The sequence below is a fragment of the Canis lupus genome, chromosome 15 (genome assembly GCF_048164855.1).
Source record: "Canis lupus baileyi chromosome 15, mCanLup2.hap1, whole genome shotgun sequence".
Taxonomy (NCBI): Eukaryota; Metazoa; Chordata; class Mammalia; order Carnivora; family Canidae; genus Canis; species Canis lupus.
The window spans coordinates 40,791,223-40,807,691 of record NC_132852.1 but is presented as its reverse complement, the minus strand read 5'-3'; the positions used below and the strand labels follow the sequence as shown (position 1 = coordinate 40,807,691).

The following is a 16,469-nucleotide window of genomic DNA, read 5'->3' as shown; positions in this document are numbered from 1 at the left end:
GCCCCCTTGTGCTGGTGTCCCGGCCACCCCCTCGGCAGCCAGCCTCTGGAGGCCTTGGGCTTGGGAGCACCAGCACCATGCACAGGGTGGAGGGGCTGGATGGTGTCTGGGCAGAAGGCCCAACTGTCACACATTGCAGGGCCGGGCCCGGGCCATTGGTGGGCTCACCATCCTCGCCACTCCCTGCTCCCTTGGGGCTGCTCGGCCCCCCCCAGATCCACTCCCCAGGTCTGCTGGCTTCAGGGGAGCCGGGATCGAGGATGCTGCCAAAGTGGGACAGAAGTGCCCAACACACTTGCAGTTTGTTAAGATGATTCTCCATTTAAACAGAAATGACTTTAAGATGATTTTCATCACAAGGAGACTAGGTTTCTGCTCCCCCCAGAAACTGCCTGGTGTCTCAGTCACCCCGATGACCTGGCCCTAGAACCTGTCCCTGGGTCACCCCTCTTGGGGGAGGGGCCCTTATGACATATACCCTGCTGGCCAGCCAGACACCCTCCTTGTCTGTCCTGGGAGTAAGCAGGGGGAGGGCGCCCTGGGGCCAGGGGACACGTGGGGACACCCACAGGGGCGGGTCTTGTTCAGTGTTGTGTCCTGCAGGTGACAGGGCTGCCCCAGTCACCTGCCCAGGGGCTGGGGGTGAGGGCCAGCACTGGGGTCACACAGACAGAAGGCCCAGCCCCAGCTCAGCACTGGCAGCAGGATTAGAAACCCCGTTTCCTTCCATGGTGGCAGGTGGGAATGGGCCCATCAACCTGGGCAAAGCCAGCCAGCCACAGTGTGACCCCAGTTCCATCGAGGCACACACAGAGACCAGCGCTAGCACGTCACGGCTAACATGCCCCCGGGGAGTCCGTCTGTGAGGCGGTGGCATGCTAGATGACCGAGGTCTCTGTGTGCAGGAAGGACAGGGCACGGGAGCCCCGGGGGTGCTGCAGGGCACTTTCCGAGCCGTTCCTGGAGATGGAAGAGCTGTGCAGCCGGGAGTCCTGGCCGCAGGGCCGGCTGGGGCACATGCCTCGCCACTTCCTTTTCAGCTCACTCTGCACCTGGGGTGAGGGCAAGGCCACAAGGAAGCGGGGTCAGGTGAACATGGGAGCTTGGGAGCGCAAGCTCCCCCCGAGAGAAGCACCCATGCTGGGTGGGCGCTGACGGGCCTCTGGCCGTCTCCTCTCCTCTGGAGAATCTGTGGGCACAGAGGGTGCTGCTCAGCTTGCTCCAGGAGGAGAGGTAACTCAGCAGCAGGACTGGGGGTCTCTCTGGGTCAGGTGGGGAATCGGTTCTAGGTCGCCCACTGGAAGTGGTGAGGGGGGCAGGCTCAGGAAGGGCCTGGACCCAGTGAGCGCACATGCACAGCTGCACAAAAGCAGGCGTCACAAGGCTGAGGGGCCCCTGCACATGCGACCTGATGAGCTGTGGAAGGGAGCCCGGGGAGCCTGGGGAGAAGGGTCCCATCCGTTCATCCGCCCTCCCCTCGGGTCTGTGTGGCCTGGTGTCCGGGGTCAAGGGGCAAGACAGTGACCAGCCAGGGCGGTGGGTCCCTCTCAGCCACCCAGCTGGGGAGCTTGCAGGGGCCGGCCTGTGGGAGGGCCACCCACGCTGCTCCGTGTGGATGGTGCTGGGAGGGACGGCATGGGGCTGTCCCAGCAGGAGACCCGAGCCCCCAGTGGGTGGATGGGGGCACGTGAGGGCATCCCCCATAGGCCAAGGGTCCCCAAGCCCTGACCGAGCACTTACTTCGCTGTTGAGAAAGCAGTACAGGATGGCCACCACCAGGCCCTGCAAGACAGGGGGCAGGGGTCAGGGCCGCGCACCCACTGGGGCAAGAAGGACAGCCCTGTCCATACGTACCTGAAAAGATCCGATGCACAATTCAAACAGGATCTGGTATTTGGAGGAGATGCCGATAGGAAACACAGCAAATACCATGTAGTGAACTCCGAACAGTGGGATAAGCAACAGCGTGGACTTGGTTAGCCTCCTGCCACAAAGGGAAAGTGGTAAGCCTATAAGGTTGGGGCTGCACGCTGGCCCAGCGCCACCCCGGGCTGAGCCTGTTTCTCACAAGTTTGAGTAACCCACCCCAACTATGCGCAGAATGTGCCACCTACGCAGCCACCCCCTTGCAAGACATCCCGACGAGGCCAACCAACAGCCACCGTGGTTGAAAGTCTTGGGGGTCTTACTGCCCCGAGTGGAGCATCCTGGGTTTTAACTGTCGGGACAGAGGCACGTTTCACTTTCAGGTCAAAGGAGCAGAGCAGCAGAGGTGCAGCCCTCGAACACGGGCTGTGGGTTCTGTGGAGCTGGGTCACCTGGAGTCACTACCCACCCCGGTCACAACGCAGATCTGCTTGCGGCCTCAGAGGCTTGAAGGTGAACCGCAGAGCCCATGCCCTCCTGCAGCGGCACTCGCCGAGCCGTGGCCCCTCCCCACCCCACCAGTGGACAGTCTCCCTTCTCTAAGCCAGCGCTCCTTAGGGGTCTCCAGCCTCTGCTGGAGCAGGACCCCTGGAGGTCACCGTAGATGACCCCTGTGCCGCCCATCCTTGTGCACAGACTCCGTGGGGTTTCCCATGACGCTGCAGCCGCTGTCTGGGAACCAATGCTCTGAGCCGGGGACTCTCACTGCTGCGCGTTAGACGCATCATCCAGGGAGCCTGCAAGACTCCCCTGGGCAGCCTGTGTCTACAGTCCCGTTATCAGGCCAGTATGGCAGGAGTGGCTGGGTGGGCCTAATATCCTCCTGGGTGACCCCACCGCTGCAACATGCTCTGCGTCGGGAGCACTGGGGCCCCTGGGGGGTTGTCAAGAATGAGGATGTCAGCCCCAGGCCAGTTCAGGCCACTCGGTAATGTGGGTGCACGCTGAGCCCCCAAATGAGCATCCAGTTGCCTCCAGTGACCCAGTGGCCTCATCTTGAGGGACCAAGTGAGGGGGCTACACGCCCTCCTCTCCCCACCTTCTCTGGTTAGTTGATAGTCATGAGTTTCTTTACATATTTTTGAGGTACCTGCCCCAAACCTAGCACTCAGAGCCTGGGATGTAAGTTCTAGAAATGTGTCCATTTCTCCTGATTTCTGCCCCACCTAAACAGCACATCCTGTGACGCTCACAAAAACTGGGAAGTCTGCCTCAGGCCATCTGCACAAAGCCTGGAGGCTTGGCCGCTCTGCAGCAGAGCACGAGCTGCCCCCTAACAGAGCTGAATGCTCACCCTGATGAGGTGGCTGCATTTCACGTCTGGGCTCAGCATTAGCCTGTGGGCAGGGGGTGGACTGTGCAGGGAGCTGAGCCCTTTGGCTCAGGGTGAAACAGGGGTCTTGGCCTGACTTCCTACATACGCCTGGAGGTGGCTACCCTGCTTGCCTCCAGAGAAGGGTTCCTGCTTGGGGTTGTTACTGTTACAGGTACAGAAAAGACACCAAGGTGCCACCAGAGGCAGCGTCGCAGGCATGCCTGGATTTTTGTCATCCTGGAAAAAGAACAGACCCTATCTTCCCTACTTAATCTTGTTTCTAAAATAAAAGCATGTAGGGGATCCCTGGGTGGCGCAGCGGTTTAGTGCCTGCCTTTGGCCCAGGGCGCGATCCTGGAGACCTGGGATCGAATCCCACATCGGGCTCCTGGTGCATGGAGCCTGCTTCTCCCTCTGCCTGTGTCTCTGCCTCTCTCTCTCTCTCTCTGTGGGACTATCATAAAATAAAATAAAATAAAATAAAATAAAATAAAATAAAATAAAATAAAATAATAAAAGCATGTATGTAGAAGATCTACATAACGAACACTCCCAAGGAAAAGGTCTGCACAGAAGCTAAGCGACACCAGCCAAACATCAAAACTTGAGTTCGACAAGCCCCTGATCAGCTGCCCCTGGGCCGCAGGCATGAGTGGGTCCGGGTGCCAGCAGGAGCGCTGCTCAGATGGGGCAACACCACTCTGTCCATGGTAGACCCACACGCCTTCCTTCCTGCAGGGCTGACCTCCATGCACCCCAGGAACAGACCGGGCAAAGGAAGGACGCCATGGGCTTTATGCTCCCAGGGGCACCGGCAGGAGGGTCTGGGCCCCACACCGACAGCTGCCGGTGCCAAACGTCTCCTCCTAACCTTAGAGCTGGTTATTACGGATGAGGACAGTGAGGCGTGGAGTGGTCAGGTCGCACCCCAGGCCTCCTGCTGCTGCGTGAACCCAGCACCAGTCCTGTGCACAGATGGCGCCAAGTCCACCCTGGCTGTCCCAGGAGGTAGGGGAAGGACACCCCTGAGTGCGGCCACCACGGCACAGTCAGGTCACCCGCCCAAGTTACCCAGCTCCAGGCAGCCCGGATTCCACACCTGGTCTGTCTGAACCTGCGGCTCCAATTGGCTTAGCCACGCTAAACTGGTTCTACTTTATAACAAAGTTGTGAGCTTCGCTGTCTCTTTCTAAATTCTCAGCCAAGATTCACAGAATCTTTAAGTTCTTTTACAGGGTCTTCAGGGCCCATAAAGTAGCTGGATGATGGTGGGCATGTTCTCTTTCCCACCGGGCAGGTATGATGATAACTATCCTCATGTACTCGTTCAGCCCAAACCTGCCCATTATTATCAAGTACGAAGCCCGGCGTTAGATGCCATGTGGTCCGATGGGGGAGAAAGAATAATGTATAAAATACAAATAATGTGTGGCCAAGGAGAAAAGGTCAGATTACAAAGCAGGGAAGTGAGCCAAATGCTTCAGTCACTAAGCTCACTAGAGGATCTGCCGCTGAAATGCAGGGGGGCTTGGCTGGAAGGATTCCCCACAGGGAGATACAGCCGCATTCCCGTGAAAGCAGTCCTGCGTTTGGGTGTCTGCTGGGTGTGCAGACCCTCATCCACCCTTACTCTGGACTTCTAGGCCGCGGGGGCCAGTGAGGGCAGCTCCCCGATCCGCACACATACTCACTTGTACTGTGACTGGTCGTTGCCGCTGACATCTGGAGATGTCAACTTCTGTAGTAAGATCCGTATGATACTAACGAAGAGGACAAAATTGACCTGCACGAACAGACGGTGTGTTTTTGTGCGACCTCCCCTGCAGGGGCAGGTGCGGCGGGGGGTCTGGAACTCAGCATCCCTGAGTTGTGTCTCCTCGCCTTGGACAGGGTCCAGGCACCCCTGCAACAGGAGCTCGGGGCCCTGCCCACTTGGGTCTGCCCCAGGGTGGGAGCTGGTGGGGTCTCCTGACCACGGCACGTGTCCCATGACCTCAGGTGCAGACACAGGTGTCAGTGAAGTTTCAGATGAGAGATGGACGAGTGATAACATGACTCAATGTAACTTTGTATCTGGGGCCTGCAAGCCCCCTGCAGGTGTCTGCGGGAGGGAGCGCACTTCTGTCCCCTCCCTCTCGCTCCCAGGCCTTCCTCCCAGAGGTGAGAATGAAGGATGAAAGGGGCGGGCCACTGCCTGTGGTTCTTCTCTGGGAAGACAAAGACGGCACAACAGGGAACCCTACTGAGTGCAGGGAGGCAGGCTCCCTCTGTCCCCAAGCGCGCAACCCTGTGGAGGGCTGTGCCTCGATCTGGGATTACTCACTATGATGGATGTCAGAATCGGTGCTCGTATGACCCACCAGGGAACACTGTGATCGTTGGTGTCCCAGCAGCTATGGGAAAGAGAGAAGGAATGTCCCGTCGTCACCCAGATCTGTCCATCAGCCGGGGGCAGCGAGGATGTGCACTGCCTGTGGCCTCATCTGGATGCGGAGCCTCTGAACGCAGCTGGCTCCTCACAGTGCACACACAACCCCTGGGTGTGTCAATAGACGCCACCCGGAGGCCCATGCGCACTCACACACCCAGATGCCATCCCTCCCCAGCCGGGGACCCTGCTTCACTTCATCCTTCCCGACAGGGACAGGACCTAGTGTGGGACAAGTGAGCTTGAGCAGAGCTCCAGAAAGTGGGGGAAGAGCAAGGCCGCCCCAGCAGCCCCGCACCTTGCAAGGAGTGGCTCGTGCTCACTCTGGCCACCTTCGAAAAATGGGAGTTTATCTCCTGAAAATGACTCTTTTTTCACCCCAGGATAGTTTGTGTCTGTATCTTTAAGGTTTAAAATGCCTTTGGACTACACGAGGCAGGCCCAGCGACGGCGTCCGGGGTCCAGCATCCGGGCCGCACTGTCCGCATCATTCACTCCACCTCCCCGCTCCAACCCCAGCATGGGCTACTCTTGTGGCAGCAGGATGCGGTGTGCTTGGAAGCCGCAGGGTGGCAGGGAGTTGGGTCAGGCCAGCTGGCCCTTGGCCAACCTGGCAGGTACTACGGCGAGTGGGCTTGCGGGCTGAGGCCAGAGGGGTGCCACAGGGTCACAGTGCACAGAAACACCCTGTGTCGCCCTCAGTTACATAAGTCACCGCATCCAGGGTGTCGCCAGGGGTGGGCGAGAGCCCTAACGGGGCAGGGCATTCGTGGTGGGAAAATGGTGCCCGAGGGGCGGGGGCCCAGCTCACGGCAGACAGAAAACAACCCGGTCTGTGCCAGGTGAGAACTGCTTCAGCGGCTGTGCTCTCCCGCATTGCCCCTGTCGCCTCTCCCCTCGGGGCACGTGCATCCTGCTTGGCTCCCTCCAGGGACCAGCTCCCCACTGGGGATGCTGTGCCCCTCTCTTTAGCCCCATCCCAGCTCTGCTGCAGGACGTGGTGCTGTTTCTGTCCTGCGCGTGTGGATCCTCTCCCAATATTCCCGCCCCCAACTGTCGTGAGGCTGGGGTCTTCTTGTGGGAGTGATGTCCACGTGCCACCCTGTAACCGTGTGCTTGGTGGCAGCTGCCAGTGCACATCCTCCTTGTGGGCATGGAGCAGGCTTCTCTCCCGTTCACTCGCTGACACCAGCTGCAGGGCTGGGTGCTCGCCCTCACCTCACAGGCACTCACCCTGTGTCTTCCAGGGCAATCCTGGCGGCTGTCCACGCGCCAATGCACACGGTGGGGATGCCTGCAGGGAGACAGCGGGTCACCCCCAGCTCCGTGCTTGCTCGCAGGACGCAGCTGCACCCCCTCCCCCGGGCAGCAGGGTGGGCTGTCTGATGGAGGGTTAGGCAGACACGCCTCATAAACATGCGGGACTTTATGCTCAAGCCTCACACGGCAGTGAGGATAAACTGTGTGTGGAAAGCTGGGACCTCACAGGCCTGCACTGCACACATCTCCGCACACTGTATGCGTTGTTCCTGGAGTGTGGGGGCAGGGCAAGGATGGTGGGGTGTCCTGCACCGCAGATGGGGGCCCTCTGCTTACACCCCCACCCTGCCCTTCAGGGTTCTGCCAAGGGGCAGGTACTAGGACCTCTCCATGGAAGGCCGCCTGCCCTCCCCTTCTGCCCCTCGCCCCTAACCCCCTGCCCTCCCCTCCTGCCTCTCCTGCCCCTGGGCCGTCCTCTCCTGCCCCTCCTGCCCTCCCCTCCTGCCCCCCCTCCTGCCCCTTAGCCTTCTCAACACAGGGTGGCCCCAGGACTGGAGGTGTGGGGCACAGACTCCTGCTCCTACAGTAGGGGGGCGTCTCCCACAGGAAGCTCGGGTCCTGGGAAAGCACCTCCTCTCGCGACCCGGAGGGCATCCTGCAGGGGTGGCCCAGGGCGTCTGTGAGCTGAGGGGTTGGCACTTACGGGGTGAGGGGCGGTGGGGTGGTGGATGGGGCGGCGGGCACAGCTGTGGACCGGTTCTTACCCCATCCGATCAGGAGGTAGGCCACAAGGCGACGGCCGGGGGAGAAGATGGCCACGAGGAGGGTGCGCAGGTGCAGCCCCTCCACCAGCAGCCAGTGGAAGTTCGCCACGATGCAGTACTGGAAAAACACCAGGCTCAGCTTGCAGCCCACCTGCAGGTCACAGAGCACACACGGCCGCTCGGGTAGAACCGCCACGCGTGCCTGCACACTGAGCGTGGAGCTGAGGAAGCACGACAGCTCCCCGCCCCGGGGACACTGACATGGCAGTGCCCGGGCAGACACACCAGCCGCCCTTGGCAGGATGCGGCGGGATGTGGCAGGAAGCCCACCACCGGGCGCTCTGCCCTGTTCATCCCCATGTCCCTCGTGGGTCCTGCCCCGTCCCCCAGGAGACAAAGATCAGTGTAGGACGGGAGCAGCTGGCAGCCCGTGAGTGGCCAGGCATCCCAGGAGAGTCCCCACAGGAGAGCCCACCTGGCACATGACACACACATATCTAACCTTCTCAGACCTTCTTCAGACGTACCAGGTACGTCAGCCTCTGGAACAAAAGTGAAATTGAGGCTTCTAACCCGTAAGTTGTGTCCACGTGTTGAAAAGATCCTCGCTTCTCCTCCCCCACAGCTTTGCCGCCCTCCCTTGAAGGAGACCCACGTGCGAGTGGATAGAGGCACCTTGGTACCCGGGGGCGCGTTTTCACGTTTACTCGTGGGTATGTCCGTACAGGCGTGGAAACACAGACACGCGTGCCTATCTCTAGCCACATACTAGGTGGGCACACTTCTCTGTTGTGGGTTTGATGACACACAGCTGACTGTGCCCTGGGGCTGTGCTCGTGCTTAAGGGGACTCACAGCAGCCCGAGCCCACCACCCGCTTGCCACCCCCCCCCACTGCCGCCGCCCCACCAGGTGCCAGGTTCCTGCTTCCCAGGTGGGCAAGGCTAAGCTCATCCTTCGGGTGCTGCACCGTCACTGTGACTGAGGCCAAGTGCCAGGTGCCCGCGGGCCAGCGGTGGAGCAGGAGCCACTCCAGCGAGCGTCAGGGCCTGGGCACCACTCAATTATGGGAACGGCCCGCAGTGTGGCTGTGACCCGTTGGCTGCTCATTGTTGGGGAGGGAGGGCTCTGTGCCACCTGATGGGGACACTCTGAGGGGCTGTGGTCCATGCCTCTGAGGCCGGCGTGGTGTCGACTGCCCTGACCCCTCTGAAAACCACACAGCAAGGTTCACTGCGGTTCTAACATATACACGCCCTTCGATCCAATGTCATCATGTGTGAGCTCCACCCAACAGAAACAAGAGCAGGCAGAGGGTCCATGTGCAGGATGCTGGTGGGGCCCAGTGCTGCCAGGACGGTCAGTAAGCTGTGTCATGTCCACGCGCCAGACGACTGCCACCCTTCATCCCGACACAACAGCTGGCTCGGGGCTTGCACCCTGGCTGAGTGAGGATGCATGGCACACAGAACGCCTGGTTACAGTGACTGCATCTTCTTGGTACAGCCATGGAAACACCAACCGTGTGCATGTCCACAGCCACTCACAGCCTCTGGGATGTGAGCACAGGATGTCTGGGCCAGGGTGGGCCCTCTGCCAACCTCCCCATCGGGGCCACAGCCTGCGGAACTGTCCCCAGGGCCGCTACCCCCACGGTCTTGGAACTTTCCACCCGATGCAGCTGCAGTCAGGTCACCAGCCCTGCTTTGGCTGGTGCCCTGCTGACAGTGGCCTCCAGGCAGCCGCCTGGCCTCTCATTTTTCTGGACCAGAACATGCTTTTCCAGGAGTCAGAAAGAAGCAGTGCAGAGGACAAGGATGCCAGTGTGTAGACGGCTGGCAGAGCCAGGGAGCTGGAGGTCTGCTGCCCCGTCTGCTTTATGACCTGGCACGAGACTGTGGCTCCGGGACCCGCTCTCTGAAAGGAACAGGAGGGGCTCTGCCCCCACCTCTGGGCTATCCTCCGTGGGAACCGGTAAGACGCCCAGGCCCTCAGCATCAGGGGTTCCCCTGGTCCCTGGAACACACTTGGTGTCTGCGGGGCTAAGGGGCCCTTGTGCACGTGCAGGCCTGGCACCCGCGCCTTCTCCACACAGACTTGGGCACGGCCTCACGTGTGACCTGAGTCCACAGCTGAGCCCTGGAGAGCATGGGGCCCCCACCACACCATGCAAGCCCCAGGCCAGCAGTCCTCCCGGGCCTGGATCCAGACACGGACGATTGAAGCCAGGCGGGCTATGCTCCCACATGTCCACGAGGACCTCTGTGCATGCATACATCCTGTGGCTGTGTGGGCACATGTCTGCACACATGCACATGTGGACCCCAGTGATTACATGTGCACACGTGCCAATGGGCTTTCTCTCACTCTGCCTCTTCCCAACCATCTGCCGCTCTGACTGACACCACAGGGCAGTGCGCCCAGGACCCTCCAGGATATGCAGATGCTCAGCCTCCAGCCTCAGTCTCTGCCTCTCGTCCCCCCAGCCCCTGGCGCAGCTGGCTGTAGCCAGGTCAGAGCTTGGCTGTTTAGACCCTTCAGCTCCGACTGCAGAGCTCACAGTGGCCACTGTGTATTTCCCGAACTCAGGCTCTCAGGGGTGCCTTGGGAAGCTTGCAGGCAGGTTCTGAGAACCCCCAGTGACCCTGCATGCCATGTGTGCTGGTCCCAGCAGGTCACTGCCTGTGTCCTGGTCCCTGGATCACCAGGAGGAGACACACTGAGCCCAGAGCTCACTTCCCGATAGGTGGGAAGTGGGGGTCGGTGAGAGGTGGCAAGAAGCCTTCTCTCAAAAGGGGACAGCCTCTGTCGAGTTCTTGGCTCCTCCAAATGTCTTGAGAAGCAGGCCCTTGAACCTACTGACCAGCGTCCTAGCTCCTTATGGAAAGAGGAGCACCTCAAAGGTTGCGGTCTGATCTGGAGCCCAAACGCTTGCCCAAGGTCCTGAGGACACTGCAGCTGTTTGCTGAGGCTCAGGAGGACTCAATTGAGTGACCTGCCTATTGGGCAGGCGTGACAAGTGCTGTCCTATGTGGACTAAGCATTGGAGGTCCATGAATGCTAAAGACACAGCCAGAGTGACAAACATCTACAGAAATAATCAGCTGGATTTTCCTCCCATCATAGAGCTGGGCTGCAGGGGCTCACTCATGGCACAGGTGATTCACACCCAGCCATCTCTGGAAGCATCTATTGCTCATAAGCTGGGAGATCTGGGGTGAAAACAACGGCATTGTGCATCTCCATCAATGTCAGGATGTTTTAGCCCAGACCAGGCACTGATCACTCAGGGCAATGCCCTCAGGTTGTGCTGGCCCTCCCTGGGACTCAATGCTCACGGCCCACGACCTCCAGTCCCTGGAGGCACCGGTGTCCCCACCCCCATCTCACCTGAGTCCCAGCCTCTGACCCCTCTGCTTTGCTTCTCCGGCCTGGCTCCTTGCCTTTAACCCTGTGCACTGGCCAGGGTGTGAGGTGGGCACACAGACTGAGGGCCAGGGCAGTAAGGACGGGGGTCGTGGGGCTGCAGGTCACACATGCCACTCTGCCCTCAGAGAGAAGACCTGCTCACAGGGACAGCCTTACCCAGGAGGATGGCTGGTCAGGGCAGTGCAGTGTGCCCGAGCTGGAGTACAGAACGTCGTCCTTGACCAACACTGAGATGGCTCGGAGGATGAAGGAGAGGAACAGGTTCAGGTGGATATAGTTCCGGGTGCAATGCAGCTTCCTGTGGTGGAGAGAGGAAGGGATGAGGGGTGGGGATGGGAATGCGGGGTGGGGTGCGGGGGGAGGGGGGAGGGATAAGTAGACTCAGGTTTTGTGAACACTGTAGTAATTGGCTCCAGCCCTTCTCCTGTGTTTAGGGAACCTACTATCCCCACCACACATAGGGGTTTGCGGTTTGCACAGTGACTAGTTTGCAGGTGACCACCCCCCACCACCGTGTTCCTACGTCCTTGGGTGGGAGTCTGGGACCGGGATTTCAGACATTGCCCAAAGCCTCTACAGTTAAATTATTTGTGATTTCAATAATAAAGTACCAGGTTTGCCAGGAACAGGAGTAAATGATCAAATGCAATAAAAATAAAAACCCAGGGAATAGAAAGAGATTCAGATATTGACATTTTAAGACACGGACTCTTATTCAGATTAATATATTCAAAAAATTGGTGAAGAGGCAGAGAATTTTACTGAAGAATGGAATTGACTACAAAAATCGAATGGAAAGTTGAAAACTCAAAAAGAACCCTAAAATTAGCCATCGAAGTGGCCACCTCTGACATTAGATCCGGTAAAAAAGGGTATCACAAAACAGAAAATACATGGGTAGGCTGAGCATAGATGAGGGTAGAGAAGCCGACTCATGGAATGTATAGAAAAGAGCAGGAAATACATGGGGATGGAGTGATGCTTAGCGGCGAGCACGGCATGCGAGAGCAGAGATGCAAGAGGGACAATCGGGTCCTTAGAGACTGAGCTGAAAATGTCTAGAAGCAAATAGACTCTAATCAGAGACTGAAGGAGCACCAACCCCCCAAGAAGGACAAACGGAAAGGAAACCACGCTAAGTGCCCAATAGCATCACTGCTGAAAACCAAACGGATTCTAGCTTCCAAGCTTGTGGGGGGAAAAAAGCCCCTGTCCTTCAATGAAACGGTGGTGACACGGGCCGCTGACTCCCAAAGAGAAAAATGCCCTTCATTTTTAGTGCGATGAAACATGAAACTGCCAACAGAGACTTCCATATTTTTCAAAACATCCTCAAATGAGGAGAAATTAAGAGGATTTCAGGCGACTGAAAACCACAAGACTTCACTGCCAGCAGGCCTGGGCTGGGGGAGATCCTGCAGGGGGTCTTCAGGCAGCAGGAGGGCCCCGACGGAGACCCGGGGATGGGGAAGGCTCGGGAACGTCAGCACATGGCACCTCCAGGTACGCTCTGCCGCAAATGACAGCTATCACTCCTGGTGGCCTTAAAAGAGGTGTAGGACTAAAATACAAAACAGCAACATCGGGAGCATGACAGGGACCGGGAGGGGGTAAAGGGGCCATCGGAGGTTAAGCCTACAATACAAGGACGTGCCACAATTTTGGGCTGACACCTATGAGCAGAACAGAATGCAGGAGTGACCACATGAAAGGGGGAAATGGGAATAACGAGGAACCATGAGAGCTGCGCGACAGCCCCCCCCCATGCCCCAGGCGGCTCTGGCCCCATGCTGGCATTCCCACTGCTGTTCGCGGGGTGGGGGGGGTGGCTGCACCCACCCACGCCTCCAGCCACCTCTTCTCTCCTCCCAGCTTTGTCCTCAGTCTCCTGCCCATGTCTTGCTCCGAGCGGGGTTGGGGTCTGTCACCGTCCCCCGGACCTGGGCACGACTCCTTTCAGGGAACAAGCCATCACAGCAGGAGTGTTTACTGTTTCCCAGCCGTGCCCACATCACTCGTTGCTCATCATGAAGCCTCCCTTCCAAGTACGCCGGATGATGGGTGGCTGTTCAGAGGAACCCTGCAGAACGTGCTCCTCCGTGGAGGCTAGACTAGAACCCAGCTCCCACAGGCTGGGGGGCGGTTGGGGGGGAGTACGTGCACCTGAGCTCCGCGCGTCCCACACAAAACTAGGCCATGTGGTTGTTACTCACGTCCACGCTGGGGTCTGGACCTGGCCTAAGGGACAAGCTGCTCTGCGTCTGTGTGAAGTAAGAATGTGGTCACCAACTGCTCTCTTAGCCACGGGGCCTTATGGGCATTAAGTGTCCGTGACTGGAAAGGATTGCTTCCTGGGTGGAGTACCCCGGATCACGGATGGGGCTTGGTCTTGGACACAGCAGCACAGCTGACACATGGAGGCGGGAAGGCAGGTGCCTCCGTGGCCATGATGCGGGCAGACCCAAGGCCTGCACACCAGCCCTGTGCACTTTTTTCACTTTTTTCCAGTGACCATTACACATGGAACAGAGCAGAATGACACCCAAGCAGACGTGTCATTTCGTAGCCAAGTGCCACCGGTAGGTGACGAACGATGTCCATGTATGGAAGATCGGTTGGTACTCATGAAATCACTCGAGCTGCTCTTACAAACCAAAACCCATATTGGCCATGGTTCCAAAATGCCATTGGTCTTGCTCATTAAATACTCTGTGCATCCAATTCTGGGAAAAAAACTGCCGATGCCAAGAATATGGATGGTTCGTATGGGAGAACTGTAATAATAAGTTGAATGTTTTCTAGTTAAAGATACCCTGTGTCTTGGGGCCCCTGGGTGGCTCAGCAGGTGAGCATCTGCCCTTTGCTCAAGTCATGACCCCGGGGTCCTGGGATCGAGTCTCACATCAGGTTCCCTGAAGAGAGCCTACTTCTCCCTCTGCCTATGTCTCTGCCTCTCTCTGTGTGTGTCTCTCATGAATAAATAAAATCTTAAAAAAAAAAAAAGATACCATGTTCCAGCTTACCTCCCTAAATTTTTTTATCCTCAACAGTTTGAAGATTTAAAAATACATAGAAAAATACAGAAGATACTAGAATAGGTATCACTGTTGCACTAGAGTTTCTGTTCTTTTGAGACCTAGAACCTGATGGACTGTCCCCACATCCCCATGTCCCTCAAAGAGCAGTTCTGCGTTATGGGGACTGCCCCTCTCTTCCTGAGGTTTCCCTCCTGATGGAGCGGAGCTGCCTGGAAACACTTGGTGGGTTTTCAGCCCCTTCAGTCTTTACTTGCTTATGTCCCAGTATGGATCTCCTGACAGGTTATCTGTTAGTTTCTAAAACATTTCCTTTTGTTACATCGTTGATTTTACCTGATTACTGGCCACCATTTGAAATATATTTGTGTCAAGAGAAATAAGATCCATGGAGACCTAATCCCTGTTAAAGTAAGAGGAACAACATCCAATTTACTGAGTGCTGGAGATTTAGTCCTTATTGTACTGACTGGCTCTTCCCAGACAGAAGCTTTTTTCTGAAACTGGAGCCTCTCCCTCTGCCTCTGCCCAACCAGCTGTGCACGGTGCATGTCATCAGTCACCAAAAACATGGCCCTCCGGTCAGGTGGGTGGGAACTTGAACCTCAGATCAGGAGGAAAACTGGCAAAATCCAGAGGGCATGTGACATACCATGGAACATCCTTACAGCCACACTGTGCGGACCACGAAGGGAAGTGACTGTCCAGATCCCACCATGACTCGGGTACAGGAACCCCCGCCGTCTGACTCCTGCCTTCGGAGTCTTCAACACTTTATAGTGTCTCTCAACACCATTCGAGCTGAGGCCCAGAACGTAGGCTTTCTGAAGGGAAGAGCCTCTGTATGTACAAGGGATTTGCATAAGGGCTTAAGGGTTTAGTAAATAACGGTGAAGTTGAAGGCTTACCCAAAGTCGGTATTATCTCTTTATCTATCTATCTATCTATCTATCTATCTATCTATCTATCTATCTATTTATTTATTTACTTTTAAAATATTTTATTTATTTATTCATGAGATACACAGAGAAAGGGAGACAGAGGCAGAGACACAGGCAGAGGGAGAAGCAGGCTCCATGCAGGGAGCCCGACGTGGGACTCGACTCCAGGATCATGCCCTGGGTGGAGGGCGGCACTAAACCGCTGAGCCACCTGGGCTGCCTGGTATTATCTCTTTATATAAGAAATGCAGAGTCTTTAAATAAAAATATGAATATCAGCATCATATTTCACACTGGCTGCCCCAAGGGAGGTCTGCTGGCCTCACACGGAGATGGAGGTTGACTGGCCCATGAGGCTCAAAGGCAGTATCCGGTCTCAGACACCAGAATCACTCATTCCTGACACTTACCTGAAGACGCAAAGAATTACGCTTCCCGTTGTAAGGGAGACCAGGGAGGCACTGTAGCCCAGAGTGTAAATGGCCTTCACCAGGATGTAGAAGGTGATCTAGAAAGGAAACAAAACAGCCGTGAGCTTCGGCGCCCGCCGTTATCACACCCAGCTCCCAGCCCGCCCAAGTGCCTCCCTCACCCAGGCACACAGCGGGCGTCGGCCCACCTCTGTCCTGCACCCTCGTCTCATTAAATGCCCACCTTTCTCCTTAGAATTCGTTGTGAATGACTTTGTCTACAGCAGGGAGAGGGATGACCCATGGGATCCCCAAGTCTGCTGTCAGATCAGGATCCTGCTGTGGAAACCGGGGTGCCTCGGGGGGCTTCCCATGATGGAGCCCCAGGAAACAAGACCACTGGTAGTGCAAGCGAGTGTGTCCCAGCCTCCTAGGGCCTGAGAGGAGCAGCCACCCAGGAGACATGCTGCACACGCCGCATTCCTCTCAGCCTGTTCACACCAGCTTAGTGCAAACCCTAGAGAGTGGGTGGTGCCCACGGGGAGGCACCAGGCTGACCCCCCACTCCAGGTCACTGAGCAAATGTGGGTCCAGGCTGTGGTAGGAGGAGCGGCCTGATGAGCCCTTGCTCCTGTGGCCTTGTGGGGTGCAGCAGCCGCAGCGGGTCAGCGGGTCCCTGTGGGCGGATCCATACCCACCGTCCACCCCAGAGTTGTTCTTTTCCATCAAGGTCATGCCCTTTCGAGGAGAGGGCTCCTTCACCTATTATCCTCAGTATTGCAGGCTTACTGTGGTGATGACATATTTCAGAAGCAAACTACAAAATGTGGGGAAAAAATGAGTTAATATTTAATGAGAAAATGAAGTTAATTGGCTAGCCTCTCAAGTAGTTCCGGCATCAAGGTGAGCAAGAAGCTCCAACAGGCAAGCTCATGTACTAATCTGATTTTAGAAGGTTTTCC

General features: G+C 57.3%; 1 protein-coding gene across 4 annotated transcripts in view; it reads right to left on the bottom strand.

Annotated features, from left to right (window-relative positions):
- Positions 1-301: 301 nt before the first annotated feature.
- The window catches only part of VIPR2 (vasoactive intestinal peptide receptor 2), a 59,292-nt gene continuing 43,124 nt past the window's right edge, over positions 302-16,469 (bottom strand). For 3 of the 4 annotated variants that reach the window (XM_072776771.1, XM_072776774.1, XM_072776773.1), the window contains 9 exons: positions 15,508-15,605; positions 11,278-11,419; positions 7,694-7,844; positions 6,903-6,963; positions 5,565-5,634; positions 4,933-5,024; positions 1,855-1,984; positions 1,741-1,782; positions 302-1,052 (listed from right to left, as the gene is read on the bottom strand). In XM_072776771.1, the coding sequence (XP_072632872.1) occupies positions 879-1,052; positions 1,741-1,782; positions 1,855-1,984; positions 4,933-5,024; positions 5,565-5,634; positions 6,903-6,963; positions 7,694-7,844; positions 11,278-11,419; positions 15,508-15,605 (960 nt within the window). In that variant the 3' untranslated portion in view covers positions 302-878. The remainder of the gene's footprint in view (positions 1,053-1,740; positions 1,783-1,854; positions 1,985-4,932; positions 5,025-5,564; positions 5,635-6,902; positions 6,964-7,693; positions 7,845-11,277; positions 11,420-15,507; positions 15,606-16,469) is intronic. The other variant, XM_072776772.1, reaches the window with a different exon arrangement.